The 15365-nt window shown below is 43.9% G+C and overlaps 1 protein-coding gene across 8 annotated transcripts in view; it reads right to left on the reverse strand.

Annotated features, from left to right (window-relative positions):
- The window catches only part of FRMD4A (FERM domain containing 4A), a 326160-nt gene that overhangs the window by 149152 nt on the left and 161643 nt on the right, over nt 1-15365 (reverse strand). The window contains exon 1 of one of the 8 annotated variants that reach the window (XM_015872566.3): nt 7856-8494. The exons of 6 other annotated variants lie outside the window; for them this stretch is intronic. In XM_015872566.3, the coding sequence (XP_015728052.1) occupies nt 7856-8014 (159 nt within the window). In that variant the 5' untranslated portion in view covers nt 8015-8494. Of the gene's footprint in view, nt 1-7855; nt 8495-15365 lie in introns of those variants that run through there. One more of the 8 variants, XM_015872657.3, reaches the window with a different exon arrangement.

The following is a 15365-nucleotide window of genomic DNA, read 5'->3' on the forward strand; positions in this document are numbered from 1 at the left end:
ACAAGAGTGGCACAGTCCAGTTCCACCTAAGTTCCCTAAGAACATCCTAAAGAAATGGCACCCTACTGCATAGAGCTATGAAGGCATTTTGCAATAAGAACGAAAAGGCAGATTTTCCCCATGATCATTTTAGTTTGCACAAGAGAAGAAGCACACAAGAACTTGATGAAAGTGGACCCTGACTCCAGTGTTCAGGAGGGATTTCTTTCTTTGGAGAAATAACAGCAAAAGGGGTAGAACCAAACAAAATTCCTTTAGGCAAATTCCTCACTGTTCTCTTTTACTTCAGAGAAGCGAACTGTTCACAGATATGTCTCTTGGGAAGGCAACCAAAAGTGCCTGTTCCTTGGAAAAGATCACTAAGGTCGCTGAGTCCAACCACAAACCCACCACCACCATGCCCACTAACCATGTCCTTCAGTGCCCTTTTCTTGAACACCCCCATGAGTGGTGACTCCACCACCTCCCTGGGCAGTCTATGCCAATGCCTGAGTGCTCTTTTAGAGAAGAAATTTTTCAAAATATTCAGAATATTTTCCTAGTATTCCTCTCAGTTTGGGTGGGTTTGTACTTCCTGCATAGAGCACAGTTTTCATCTCTTGAAGCAAAGAGCAAAGGCAGGGCAGGAACATCCATGTGAACTTTGGTTTAGATTCAAAACCATCCCTATGTGGAAATAACTCATATCACTTGTGTCTGCAGCTGAGCTGGTGTCTTGTGTAAGCTGAGTTGATGATCTTAAACCATATGTTAGTGGGCTAGAATTAGCACCATGAAAGACTATGCCCATGTTCATAACCAGATGTGGCGAGGCTCCCTTCTCAAGAGCAGAGTAGTGCTGGAGATTGAATGTTTCTTTCAGAGGCAGGTTGGAAAAATCTATGTAGGAGCAAACCAATGCCAAGTACTCCTAATTTAAGAGACTGCTATTTCTTGAGCGAAAAACCTCAGTCATGAGATCTGACCACTCGCTCTCCTCTCACAGCAACCCCAAGGAGATTTAATGACTCAGATTCAAACATTACCCAGCAAACCCCTGGTGTCCTGTTTCTGGACTGGACTGTTATCACTCCTTTGCATAACGCAGTGTGGGATGAAGACTGGATCTGAACAGGCTGATTTGATGTACTTGGGGTCATTAGCACTCATGACTAATTGGATGCTTTGTAGCATTAACATTTTGACCTCCTCTCCAAGGACAGCAATGGGCTCCATGGGGCTACTATGCAGCACACAGTGGGGCTGGTGGTAGTGCCAGGGATCCTGCCAGACTGCCTCAGTCCTTGCCAGCTCTACAAGGACAAGAGAAAGCTGCATCAGATGCTGAACGCATTTTTAGTGCAGTATAAAAATGTCTGGGATGGCAACCTGGTGAACATTTCTTGTGCTTTCTCCATACACACCTTAAGTAGAAACAGCTTGGATTTCCTCCAGAGGCTGATTTCTTTTTCTTTTTCTTTTTCTTTTCCTTTTCCTTTTTTTTTTTTTCTTTATTTTTTTCCCTTTTTTGTATATGCTTCCTGGCAAAGGTGATTTTTTAACATTTATATTTTATCTCCCCTCCGTGCCCGTCTAACCTCCTTTGCTTCTGCCTATAACCAAAATGGGGTGAGAAACTCCATAAGCCAAAAGCTCTCAGCAGCTTTCAGAAACATGTGAGTCTCATTAGCCCTTTCTGATTTCTTTTTTCCTCTCTTTGTGTGTCTCTGTGTGTGTGATTACTGTTGGTTGCTTTTGTTTTCTTTAAGGGAAGAAGTTCAAGACTCACAAATGCTTAAATATGTAGCAACAAAGTTTGAGACCTCTCAAAGGCAACTCCAAAGCCTTCACACCCGCCTCCCACTAAAACTACCCCACTGAAACCCCCCCTGCTCAGAACCAGAGGAGGAAGCGTCTGGGTTTGTTGGCTTCAGAAGTGTTGCTCCCCAAAGCCTCAGCTACGAGCTGAGCCCTGCATATGGTTTTAGCTATCTAGCTGTGAATTTTGCTGGCTCTTTCCTCCTGCCCACCTAACGCTCTTGTACACCTAATCCTCTATTTCCTCAGCTTTCATCATGCTTGGAGCTGACTAGATTAATGGGAAATGCTAATATGTCAGGCCTGAAAGGAAAGCAAAGAGCCGGCTGTGTTTGAATTCCACATTAATCTACTTGGTGATGAAGCTATAAATCAGAACCTGGAAGTTTTACCAATCTGAAATGATGTGTTTAACATTTCAGCTCTTTCCTTCCTCCCTATTGCCCAGCATTGATTTGCACTGCCATTTATGGCAGCATGGCAGGCGTGCAAATGCCATCTTTGCTTCTGAATCCCTAACTGCTTACACATAGAGAGTAAGAAGTCCTCAAGGAGAGATGGATGAAAATGACACTGAAACAACTGATTTTCACAGACATTACCCATATGAGAGGAAACATCACATTCTTGATAGGACACAGGAAGTTGTCAGTTCCCAGAGAAAGGACAGAAGGGTTTTGTGCTGAAGTGCAACATCTTTCCATAGCTGGCTGCTTTAGTAGGTTCAAGTGTGCTTGCCGTTTCAACTTCAGAATGATGCCAAAACAAATGGAGTTATTCAGTGCTCCCTATAGGTCTACTATAGCTCTCCACATACGAGGGACAGCTGAGTGAGAAGGATGCTGGTAGACACAAGCTGGGCATCCTCCACTGGTGGAGCAAGGAAAGAAGAAACATAAGTCTGTCTTCTGGGCTTTGATATCTTTCATTTCTGGTCTAAGAGGAACAGAGTGCTAAAACAATGCAAAAACGCCTTCATCTGCTCCATTTGTTCCTGCAGAACATTCTCCATCCCATTTTAGGCCTTTATTCTCCTCCCAATATGGCAACAAACAGTCTCACTTTCTTATCACCTTCATTCAATCCCTGAATGCTACAGCCCATCTCCCCTCTTTATCCCATTACCTGTATGGGGAGCAGTGAGGTGTTGAAGGCAATTCTTTGCTTGTGCCTACAGCCCCAAATGAGTAATTTAGGCTACTTTTCAGATTCTACAGCAGTATTATGGACATGATGTTACTTAACTTCCTTTGCAAAGTAGTTGAAGCTGAATGATCTTTAAGGTCCCTTCCAATCTAAGCCATTCTGTGACAAAATGCACTATATAAAAATTCACAGTATTGCTGTTTGCAGTGTGTAAGGAATTAAAGGCCGTGAGGTTTGGTATTGCAAGTCCTTCAGAGACTGCTCTGCACCTCAGGTCTGCCTGGGACTTGGTGGGAATGGCTTTGTGGGATTTAAAGCAGAAAGCCGCATAAATACACTTTTACTGTAGACGTGGGTCCTGCTCTGCCTAATGTTTTTTGACACTGCACAGGCACAGCCAGTAAACTAAAACATTTGTTGATGGATTTGGAGATTAAATAAATAGTGAAATATCTCCAGGATGTTAAAATATAGTACAGACTGCCTACCAAGCAACAAAACAGCCCTCCCCCAGAAGTTCCTGAAAATGGAATATTTATGCAGAATTTCCACTGTGTGAGTTCACAGGGCAATTTTTAGTAGGTCAGAGCAGTCAGACGTCTTCTGGGCACTGGTAAAAATACATCCAGCAGCTCAGAGATTTCTCGCACAACTGACAGTCTGAAAGCTTTGACTGGAAGTTTATTCTTTGCTAATCTCCTTTCTTAAATGGATTACAATCACGCAGTCTGAAAGCCACGTGGCAGATCACAAAACAAAATTAAAGTACAGCAAGCATTCATTGCAACTGACGTATGGTGAATATTAGCCCAAAGGAAACAGAGTGGACTTTCAAGACGCAAGGTATTTGCTCACACAGAGTAGCCAAATGCATCCCTGGGATTGCAAGAGACTTGCAGAAGGATTTACTTGCAGGGAAGAGAAATGCAGTCTGATACAGCCGATGGTGCTTTGCCTTGGGGCTTCTAGTTCTTAGGTGTCTTGAGTACCACAGCATCACTTAAAGACAATGAGAAATGGATTTACTCAGCATCTCTGAAAGTCAAATCCAGTCTGGAGACTAAGAATGAAGGAAGAATTTTTGATCATTTCCATCTTTCTTGTAACTACTGTTCATGGCCTGAGTTTCTCCAGACTCCTGATTGCCATGTCAGTTTGGATTTTAAGGCTGAAATCTCAGGTGGAGAGGATGGAGTCCTGATCAGCATGCCCAACATCACCCCAGAATTACTATTCCATCTACCTCTGCTAATGCATCTCCACTGATTTCCCAAGGGCCGGGAAAACAAAGTCTCACCTGTCAGGAGCAAAGGAAGTTACAGTGATTATGCAGAAGTCTGGAGCTTCTTTCTTTTTCTTTTCTTTTTTTTTTTTTTCCCTGTCTTTTTTTTGCCCTCAAAAACCTTTTGTCTGCTGCATCTGGGCCATGCTCTCCATACGGTAATTGACTTTGTTTTCATGTAATTCGTAGATAAGGATTAGCAACCCCATGGATATTCATGGTTTGTGTGGTTGGGGACACAGTCAATAGAAAGAATACCAAAATTTCCTCAACTCTGCAGAAGCCCCAGGAGTCATGATCCTGTTTGGCAGCGCAAAGGATAACCGCAGTGCTCTTCAGTGCAGTGCACATACCAGTATGCATCCTGCAGCCATTTCCCTGTGCTGCCATGAAACCCTCCAAGATCTTCAAATATTTGCAAAGAGATTGAGGGGAAAGCAAAAGTTTTAAAGTTTCCCATTTCTAATGTTTCTAAACCAGCTATGACTGCTGCACATACAAGATCTTCATCATGGTCTGAATGGGTCAGTCCGAGGCATGGAAATGTGGATATTGCTCAAAGCATGGTATGAGCATCTAAGCATGGGATGGGCAGTGACTGTGAGATCTTTGAGTTTTCTCTCTTTGGGAATGATGGACAATTTGTTAGGGTGAACTTGAGCACCTGAGCTTTCTAACATCATTTGGGGTGGGAAATCCCACCTTTTTTGTGAAGATCTGCACAGAGTTATTCTACAGAACCCATGCAGTAAATCTAGGTCTCATGAAGGTGCAGGAGATACAAGCTATGTATGTATGGTCTCTGACACAGATATCTGCAGATCTCTATCAGTAAAGAAAAGCACCGAGGAAGCCATCAGGACCAGATGCTGCTCCATGTCCTGCTCACCCCCCTGCACTGCAGATCCACACCAGTCCCAATGCTCAGATCCATATGAAGTCACACACTTTTCCCTTTTGCCTGCCGCCAACCTTAAGATCCTTTCCAACCCAAAAAGCTATTTGAAGTAAGTGACTCTGGAAGCAGAGACACACTGTTAGGTGATTAAAAAGCATAAAAAATAGTGATATACTTTCTCTCTCTCTCTCTCTTTTTTTGCATATGTGATTACTTTTCTTAATTTTACAACATTAATGTTTCTTTTAGGGACATTTTAGTTCTGGAAGAGGTCCTACAGCAGATCTATGTTCTGCTCTCAAGATGCTGTAGCAGCAGGGATTAAAATATCACAGCGACAGGAATAGCGCAGTCAAGAGATTATTTGCTCATCTAAACAATAAACAGAGTAAGAACTCTCTGTCTCTGGGTAGGAAGTTATTAAACTGTCAGGCTGCGTCCAGTCAGTATTCAACTAAAATACTGTCAGCATTTAAACTGGAGGATGCTGGCTACTGGAGGATATGTTAGGATTAACTTACAAACATTTGCTATCAGCTCATCCTGGCTGCTACTAATACTATTATTACTTCTTGCTTTCTGTGGAGATGAGCTGTGAGACGCTGTTCCCAAGCAAACCTTTACCCAGCAGTGACTCTCCTGCTGCCAGACCCACCATTTCTGGTCCTCTCCAAGGAGATGGAAGTTCACTGGCACTGACAAATGGGGTGACATGGTTTTAACAAGCTTTTGCAGACGTTCACTGCAATGGGAGATGAGCAGCTATTCAAGCAGGTTTTTGTCTCACCATGCCTTATGAGTGTCAGCCTGCACTGATGCTCTTATATGCGTGAGGTGAAGCCTGGTGGCTCTGGGGAAGGGGGCTAACATGCCATGAATGTGACATAATGCCATGGGGGACAGTGGAAGGCATGTTCACTTTGTAATGGAAAGAGTGCGCTCAGAATCATAGAATCATAGAATCATAGACTCATTGAGATTGGAAAGATCACTAGAATCATCTAGTCCAACAATCAACCTACCCCCACCATGCCCACTAACCATGGCCCTCAGTGCCACATGTACTCTTTCCTTGAACACCTCCAGGGACAGTGACCCCACCACCTCCCTGGGCAGCCTGTTCCAATAGTTGACTGCTCTTTTGGAGAAGAAATTTGTCCTCCCTTGAGGACATTACTCCTGGTTATTTGTTGACCCCATCAGGTAACAGCCCTGATCCCAGGTGAGTTAACACACTTCTATGGGCAGCAGCATCTCCAAATACCTGTGTTCAGGGTGGATCATAGCCTGAATTTGGATGCATCATGTGGCTACTCCTTAGTTTTTGAGCAAGATTTTACACAGATAGAAGTAAAAGGGGATTCAACACTGAGCTCTCTTCCTTCCCCATTTCCGTGCCTGTGCCAGTTCTCGTGAAGCCATCATTTGATACATCCTGTGTTTTCAGTTGCAAGTTGTGCCCAGGGCCAACAGGATGACCACTGGCACAGAAGGTAGTTCTAGGTAAAGAGTTAATGCTGCTGGGAGCAGACATCTTCCAGGACAAATTAATACCTAAAATAAACACACTGTCCACGCCTGCTGAACTCCAAAGATGGCGATAAAATCTATTCTTGAAGTCTGCAGTAACCAAAGTGTGTTTTGAAGCTGGTTCAAAGTTTGCTGAAATTGCTCTGAGCCATCCCCTGGTCTCCCTCTATGCAACACACACAGTTTCTCCAGGCTTTTAATCTATCCTTTTCTGTGTAACTTGGCTTTACACATGGAGACTTCCAGAGCACAGGAAAAGCAAAACACCAAGCAAATGGGAGTAGCAGAAAATGCCTTTTCCAAACGCAAACACTGATCAGTCAATCCAACATCCCACATTAGCCAAACCAGTGAAGCTGATAAATATTGTAATGGGTTTGTCCCTGCAGCAGAATACACGTCTAGCCCCAGTTGTCTGAGGCTGATTAGAAAAGCAGATGAGCTGAACACTGGTTGGCTTAAAGCAAAATTTCAACCTGGGCTCACCTAGGGACTGAAATAAGAGCTGCTGTTCATCTAGGCATCCAGTTCTAACACCTTCTCTGTGATGATTATTCAAAGGATTTAACCCAGTTTAGCCAGTCACAGAAACAAGCACAGCTTATTATAGCTGCTTGGTTCTACAGAGAAGCCAGCTGAATAAACCCCAGACCTCCATGTCCATCATTCAGAGCAGCAGTGGAGAAGGCAGCCTGTGCCACGTAACACATTTACTGGGTAAAACAAAAGGGTTAGGCAATGAAACGCCTCAGACTTTGCTGACTGAAGGCACTGCATAAGTCACATAGGGATAACCAGTGCCTCTGCATTTAGAACTGTCGCGATTGCCCATTTTCCACCAGCAGATTACATGTCTCTAGGTGTGCTTTCCTTCAAACAGGTTATAAATTACTTCCTTGCCATCACAGAGGCAGCTTGAGAACACAGCACAGCTAAGGATGGTCGTATGTAGAAGCGTAAAGCTTCACAAGTATGGGAGATAAGCAGAGTGAGCCTTAATTCACAGTTTCTTCTCCACTTCAGGAAACCCCACCATCATTCTCCAATCCTACATTTCCCCTCTTGCGTCTTACCCACATGTGTCTCCTCTGCCCCACTACCTGCAGTGCTGGGAGCAAGATGAGACCCTGTGCAGCTCCCCAGGAGGTTCCCCTCTGCAGCACTAAGGTCTGAAGGTCTGGCCTGGTGTATTAAAACCCTACCTGATAAACGGCTCTGGAAATGCACCATGGCTTCAGCATGAGCTGCAGGACCCTCAGATTCCCGAAGCGGCAAGTCCTCAGAGCCCGGGATGTCAAGCTCCACACCAGGCTGTCCCAGCTGTATAGCAGATCCTCAAAGCCAAAGAGCACTGCAGCCATGCCAGCTCCCTGCAGTAAATGCCCAGCTCCCTGTTTGGAGGCAATCCCCAGGCACCTTATGAACTGCAAGGTTAAAGAGTCACTGCAATTTCCACCAAAGAAAAAGAAGAAAAGAAAGGGGAAAAAAAAAAGAAAAAAAGAAAAAAGACCAACACTAAAAAATGCTCCAAAACAACCACCAAACCAAATCCAACAAAAGCCAGCAGTCAAAATAAATTGTTTAGGGATGTGCCTTTCTCTCTTCGTGCACACCCTTCAGGATGCGGTTTCTCTCTGTGTGTATCTTCTCGAGGCGAATTTTGCTGCACCGAGGGACGAGCAGGGAGGAGATAAAAACACCTCTCCTGACTTTGGAAGGCAGTTGCATTTCCCTTGCTGAGGGCTTCTTGGTTCCACGGCATCACTTCCCAGCTTTCTGCTGCAGAACCAAGAAGCAAACTCGAATCCAAAGTCATCACTTTGAAAGCTCAGTCCTGGGACTCCATCCAGAGGGAGGAAAAATGCTTGCTCTCCCTCTGCCAACATTCCCAAGACATTCCAGCATTGGGCTTAACTCTTTCAACCACTCCCAAACAACAGCTGAGAAGAACGTTTTGCCACATGCAACATTTCATCCTTTTCTTTTGCACATTGACTAACCATGGATACATTCTGGTCTTTTTTTTTTCCCACCCAACTGTCTCTTTTGGAGCATTTTTAACTCATTTGTATGAGTCCTATATATGAGACTTAGGCAATCCTCTGCAAAGCACCCAGTTTATCCAATAGACAATATCTTGGAAAGTTGCATGGATTAAACAATATCCATTTAAAATCAGCTTGTATGGGAATATTGTTAACCCTTGTTGACTTTGCATTAGTAAGGATGGGTCTCATTATGTACAAGAATGGCAGAATGTCTTTCAGTTCTCTCTGTCTGAGCTGGACAACAAAGTCTATGGATGTGAAGAGACACATCCGCCATCCCTACCTAACATAGAAGATGAGACCAGCTCCATGCTTGCTCCCACAAAGGAGCCTAGAGCAGCTTGTTTGGCTGAACACTTCAGTCCTGCTGACACTTAAGAAGTGGTGAACTGATCAAGTGAGGCTGAAAATAGTTTATCAACACACAGGTTTTACAGTGCAATTAAATCATCACAAAATACGTGTGATTAAATCGCAACACTTTTCCCAGCTAAATTCTCCTTCTCCCATGCTCCTTCTGCTCCTCCTGCCTATGGGTTTAATGACCAGGTGGAGAAACTAAGGCAGAAGTATTTTTACCAAAGCCACAATACAAACCAACAACCTCAGTGACAGCTGCATGTTTATTTTTCACTCATTATTTCACTCTCCCTTCATAGGAATGTGCAGGAAAATGCAGCAGGATTTGCAGCGAGCAGATGGGAGTCAACTGGGGAGAGCCTACATGGAAACAGTGTTTAGAAGTGTAGGAAATCCCCACCTTGTGTTGAAATCACAGGGGGCATGCAAACAATGTGCCCCTAAAAACATCTGATGGTGATTTCTCATGTAGCAGAGCTGAGGAGTCACCCTTTAGCAAAAGCCACTTTGGTTTCTCTGATTCAGCTCCATGGGTGGGTAAGGAACAAGGGTATTCATTGCTGTTTGCTTTGCTGTAGGTGGGTCCCAACTTTCTCCCAAATATGGTTTGATCTTTGGGAACTGGAGGACACAAAGCAAGGGGTGCATGACAACCACAGAATGAGGATGCTCATCAGCTCATTGACAGGGAAGTGAAGGGCCAGGAAAACACAGCTGCAAAATTCATATTCTTAGCCCGATTGCTTTTTCAGGACAGTATTTTTAGGGTGGCATCATAAAAATAATAATATTATTTCTTTCAGCCTTGCTAGACACTATTTATTTTGCAAAGTGATATTTTCTCTGATCCCATGTATCTGTTTTCTTGGTGCTCAGCCTTTGCTTTCCCTCTCCTCCAGGTTCATGCAATGGTTTGAGTTGGAAGGGACTCACAAAGGTCATCTGGTCCAACTCCCTCACAATGAACAGGGACACCTACAGTTACATCGGGTTGCTCAGAACTCTGACCAGCCTGACCTTGTGTGTCTTGGGGGATGAAGCATCCACCACCTTTCTGAGCAACCTGTTCCAGCTCTTCACTGTCCTTACAATAACTTTTTTTAGTATATGCAGTCCAAGTCTCCCCGCTTCTAGTTTGAAATCATTTCCCCTTATCCTATCATAAAAGAACCCGCTGAAGAGTCTTTCTTTCTTTCTTATAGCCCACCTTTAGATACTGAGAGGCTGCTCTTACGTCTCCCCAGAGCCTTCTCTCTTTCATTCCAAACAGCCCCATCATCATCATCATCTCGTCATGATTTCTTTGCCTTCCTGTAAACTAAATAACACACTGCCTCCATAAGGGACCAGGAACTATACAGCCTCATTTGGAAGAGAGATATTTGTTTAATACAGCTTGACTATACAATATTTGCTCTAGGCTATAGCCTGGCGGCTAAGATCTCTGCCAGGGAGCACAAGAAAGAAATGTGTCTGATAAAGGAATACAGGGGGGAAGAAACCATCACAACGACTTGCTCTGGGATGTGATGTAACCTCCTTGGTATTCTGAAAGGGGGAGAGCAGGGGAAATGGAGGATATGCCACAGGTTTATATTTAGCTGCTCTACATGTGCATCTAGTCTTTCTGTGTGTTCAAAAGGAGCCTTTTGGCCCCTGTCCCAACTCGGTAATTACTCAACAGATGAGGGCAGCTCTGAAGAAGCCTTTTCACTCTGCTGATGACATAATCAGACTTTCAGAAAACACTTTCGCCACATATTTATTTAACTGATAAGCTGGAGCAGAATCCTTTGCAGTCACTTAAGTCTATAGTGGGCATCTGAATGTGTAGATTTACCTTCGTGATTAGAGCAGATTGTTTGGTTTCCTGCAAGGTTTTCCTGTTAATTAGAAACACACTGTTTTTGAGGGGGCAAAAGCTGCCTGAATGTGGATAATCCAGCTGAGCTCTGGGGGAATTGCAGCCAGGGATGTTCCTCAGGCACAGATCTGTCCCCTGCAGACCCCAGCAGCTCCAGGCCTGCCAGAAGCTAAGGGAGAAATTAGTCCTGGGATATTAGACCTTCCAACCTAAGCTGTTCTATGATTCTATGAATCTATGAAATTAGTCCTGGTTGCAAACAGTCTTAATGTGAATTCAGCAAAATAAGGCAGCAAAAAAAGCTATTTGTACTCTGTGTGGAGTATAGATACTTACTTTCTCCATAGATCTGTAAGTATTTGCAGGCCTTTCCAACACAGCCCCTCTAATTATGCACTATTTCCCGCTATCTCTGAGAAAACGTCAGGCAAAACAGCTACTACGAAACCTCCCACGTTTTACTGACAGTCCAAAGGCTGTTACTGGGGTGTAAAAATAGCTCCTTACTTTCCATGAAAAGGAAGATTAAAATAAATCAATGAGTTGAACCATCCTGGGCTGCTGTGTTGCAACGTGGGGATGTCACTGAAGGCTGAGGGTGGGCTTCCCAACCCAGCCCCAGCAGTGTGCTCCTTCTCACAGTGGTTCCTTGAAAGCCACCCTGCTATTGATGTAGGTAGACACTGCCTGCATCCAGAGCTCAAGAGACACATCCATTTTTTCCCTTTAAGCAGATTTCATATTCTGGCCTTGGAAGAAGGAGCTCAGCATTACTCCCCAGTGTGCTCCCTACCCACAGCTTTCCAATGGGTGTGGATGTACTTGGGGGTGTTGACAGACAGACATGCTGGAAGGAGGGCATTTTCCTTTGAGCTTGCTGTAGACACACCAGAAACATCCTGTTTCTGCTTAACATATGGCCCCTACGGTCCCTGCAGCTCCAGGCCAATGTGGTCTTTTAAGTCTTATTTCAAATCCATTATCCTTTTTGATCTTCATTTCTCTATAATGCTAAGAGGATTCATGTTGTTAGATCTTCATGTGTAAAGTTCCCTTTCATGTTCCAGCTTCATGCTTTCTTGTGCTGGAAATGGTTTTCTGAGATGTTTAACTGGTTGCATTTTTCTCCTTGTGCCTTAACAGCTTGTGGTTGCCAGGTCTTATCATCTGTTTGTATAGGTAAATATTAGAAGAATGGGTTTATAGGGATCTTGGCATGGCTTTTTAGTTGAAAGCACAGAACTTCAGGCTTTGAGGACTCTAATAGGCAATATATATATTCCAGGCAAAGGAAACTTACCTAAATTTAAAGAGGGAACGAGAATCAAGTGTGGATGTCCGGATGGGACCTGTTCACAGTTTTGATCAAGTGCCAGTGCCCATTAGAGCAATGAAAAGTAACTTGGCTGACCCTGTAATCATTCTGGGTTACCGTAAGACCTCTGTCTGAATCGGACATGAGAACTGGACAGTGATTGTGCTTGAACATTTGCAGAATTGTACAAAATCACAGAAAACCTCAAGTTGGAAGGGACCCATGAAGATCACTGAGTCCAACTCCTGGCTCCATACAAGACCACCCAACATTCAAACCCTATGTCTGAGAGCATTGTCCAAACGCTTCTCAAACTCCAGCAGCTCAGGGCTGTGCCCACTGCCTTGGGCAGCCTGTTCTATGCCCACCACCCTCTAGTGCAGAACCTTTTCCTGACACCCAGCACAACCCTGCCCTGACACAGCTCCATGCCGTTCCCCCAGGTCCCATCACTGTCATAGTGCTCTTCTCTTGAGCTGCAGATCAGTAAGTGACTTGTGGGAGTATTTACCCAAAGATATCCTGCCTGATGGAAAAGTGAGCCACATCTGCACTGCACCTTCTCACCTTCACCCATCACATCCTGCCCTGAACACAAACATAAAGAGCTTCCACCCCGCAGCCCCTTGTCAATGGCAGCCCTAAATCTCTCCTGCAGAGAAAATGCCAGACGCTGAAGGCTGTTCTGCCACTTATATTTTCAGAAGAACATCACTAGCTGGAAACCCTGGCCAATTTCCTCAGATGTTCTCACGAGTCCATCTGGCCCAGAATGTTCCATAATGAAACAAACTGCTGCTTTACAGTGATAATCGAGTGAAAATTTACTATTCCAGTCATCCACCTTGATCATAATATCTCTAAAGCTCTCCGAAAATGTGAAGTGCTCTGGCAGTGCTAAGTATGATGGTTCTGTAAACAGCAGCTCCTCGTGGGTTAGACTGTACGTGTCCTCATTTTAGAGGGATTTTTATTGACTGACACAGGAGAGTATGTCATATCCTCAAATAATACACATTTCATTTCCTAAAGTAAGCTGTGTTCATGATTTAACAAGGTTTAAAAGTAAGTGAGTCCTATGAAGCCGGGTCCATACTTGTCCCTAATGCTCAAACTGCTGAAGTGATTTCACTTCTACTAAGCAGAAACGTGAGAGAGATTGTGCAGAGATTTGCTATTAATCCTTTTTCTCTGCGAGTACTGCAGTGAATGAGTCTGCGGGAGGGGATGTAGGTCAGAGCAATGTATTAAGTAAATAGTGCAGAACAGCCATGGAAAGTGAATGGCGAGATCTTAAATACGATTATTCACTTTGGAAACCCAAAGCTTATGATTAACTCTAATCCCACTGGGGATGGTAACGTCCTGTGACTGGGGTGTCCAATCAAAGCAGCATGCATTCACACATGCCCGTCACTATAAGGTTTTTCACCATGCTGCTCACTGATCTTGTTTGCCAAAATGCTCAGGAGAGTTATTCTTGGCTGGTAGAAAGGAAAAAGAAAAAAGGAAAACCCTAGCCTGCTTGGGAGGCACATATGAACAGGGGGCAATGAAAAGCTCATCCAGGAGCTGAGCTGCTTTCCTTCCATATTATTCACCAGTGCCTAAAATAGCCTTTGGCAAGGTTCAGGGATGAAAGAATTGAACCTCAGATAAACCTATTTGTGCCCAAGGGGCAGGCACTGAATTTCAGACTAAAGATGGGACACACCTGTGTGTTCACTGGAGTCATGTACCTGTTCAGTGACATTTTTCTTGTTTCTAACTTTTCTTTATCCCTTTAGAGATTAGAACAAGTGTGTATATATATACATATAGGATCCCCTGAACCTATGCAGAATCATAGAATCATGGAACTGGAAGGCCATCTAGTCCAACTCCCCTGAAGTGAACAGGGACACTTACAGCTCCAGCTGGTGCTCAGAGCCCTGTCCAGCCTGACCTTAAGTGTCTCCAGGAATGGGGCATCCATCACATCTTTGGGTTTTACTTTGGAACCATTTCTCCTTGTCCTATCACAACAGACCCCGCTAAAGTGTCTGTCCCTTTCTTTCTTACATCATTTCTAATTCACATCACTTCTAATTGTACATCTAGCATATGCTTCCCACTCCTTAGTAGCAAATACTTGACAAGCTGTCAAAAGTCCATGGCCTTGGCTGTAGTTTGGAGGACACATTGCTGCACATTGCAGGTGCTATTTGCCTGGGGGAGAGGATAAATTTGGTGGCTCATAAAAAAAACAGTCTACTATCTTGCCCTGTGGCAAGATGGATAATTTAATGAAGGGCAGTCTTGCTGTCTGTGTACATACAGCACAAATGTCCTGTTTCATTAGAACATTTTCTTACAACTTCTCCTGCAGATATATTTAAGTGGTCTGTCTGATTCAGACCCAGTGGTAACACTCACTGCATTCACTGACTAATACAAAGTTCTTCCTGTTCACAGACAAGAGCTGAGCGTTTCATTAAAAAGGAGGAGGGCAAAGGGAACATATTTTAGAAAATCAATGGACCAGATTTCATATGTTTGATGTTGCGTGCATGTTGGAAAGCCTGTTCCTGTCTAAGATAAATCACATATATTTAATTTATTCCGAAGCTCCCCATAAATGATCATTTCAAAGAAATGCTTTCTGCTTAGGATGTAATTGTCACTAGGAGAGGACAGATATAATATAAGCTGGTCAAATTTGACCTTCTGAGTAGCAATGAGGAGGGATCTGGTCCTATTCCAGAAAAGACATCAGTTTCCTGAATAACGTAAGATAAGTCAGATCGCTTTATGAGTCTCCATTTCCTCGGCAGATTATTTAACTGACATTTTTTCAGGTGCTACGAAATCTCAGGGGAGATGCATTACATTAAAAAAATAAATATGTGTTCAGCCTGCTGGGAAGCCAAATGGTCACATTCCACAGAAATGCTTAAGGTATTTTGGATCGATAACAGAATCTATGTGTTGAAAAATCCTACGGCAATTGTCAAACCATGGGTGAATAAATGTTCCCTGAGGTGAAGAATGACTACGTACACATATGTTCCCTGTGGGAGCAGCACTCTGTATACACAGGTGGTGCTAAAAGTGCACAGGGAGTGTGCTGTGGAGGGGCTGTGGAG

This window comes from Coturnix japonica, chromosome 1, assembly GCF_054131305.1.
Source record: "Coturnix japonica strain WE chromosome 1, WE-NBRP24, whole genome shotgun sequence".
NCBI lineage: Eukaryota > Metazoa > Chordata > Aves > Galliformes > Phasianidae > Coturnix > Coturnix japonica.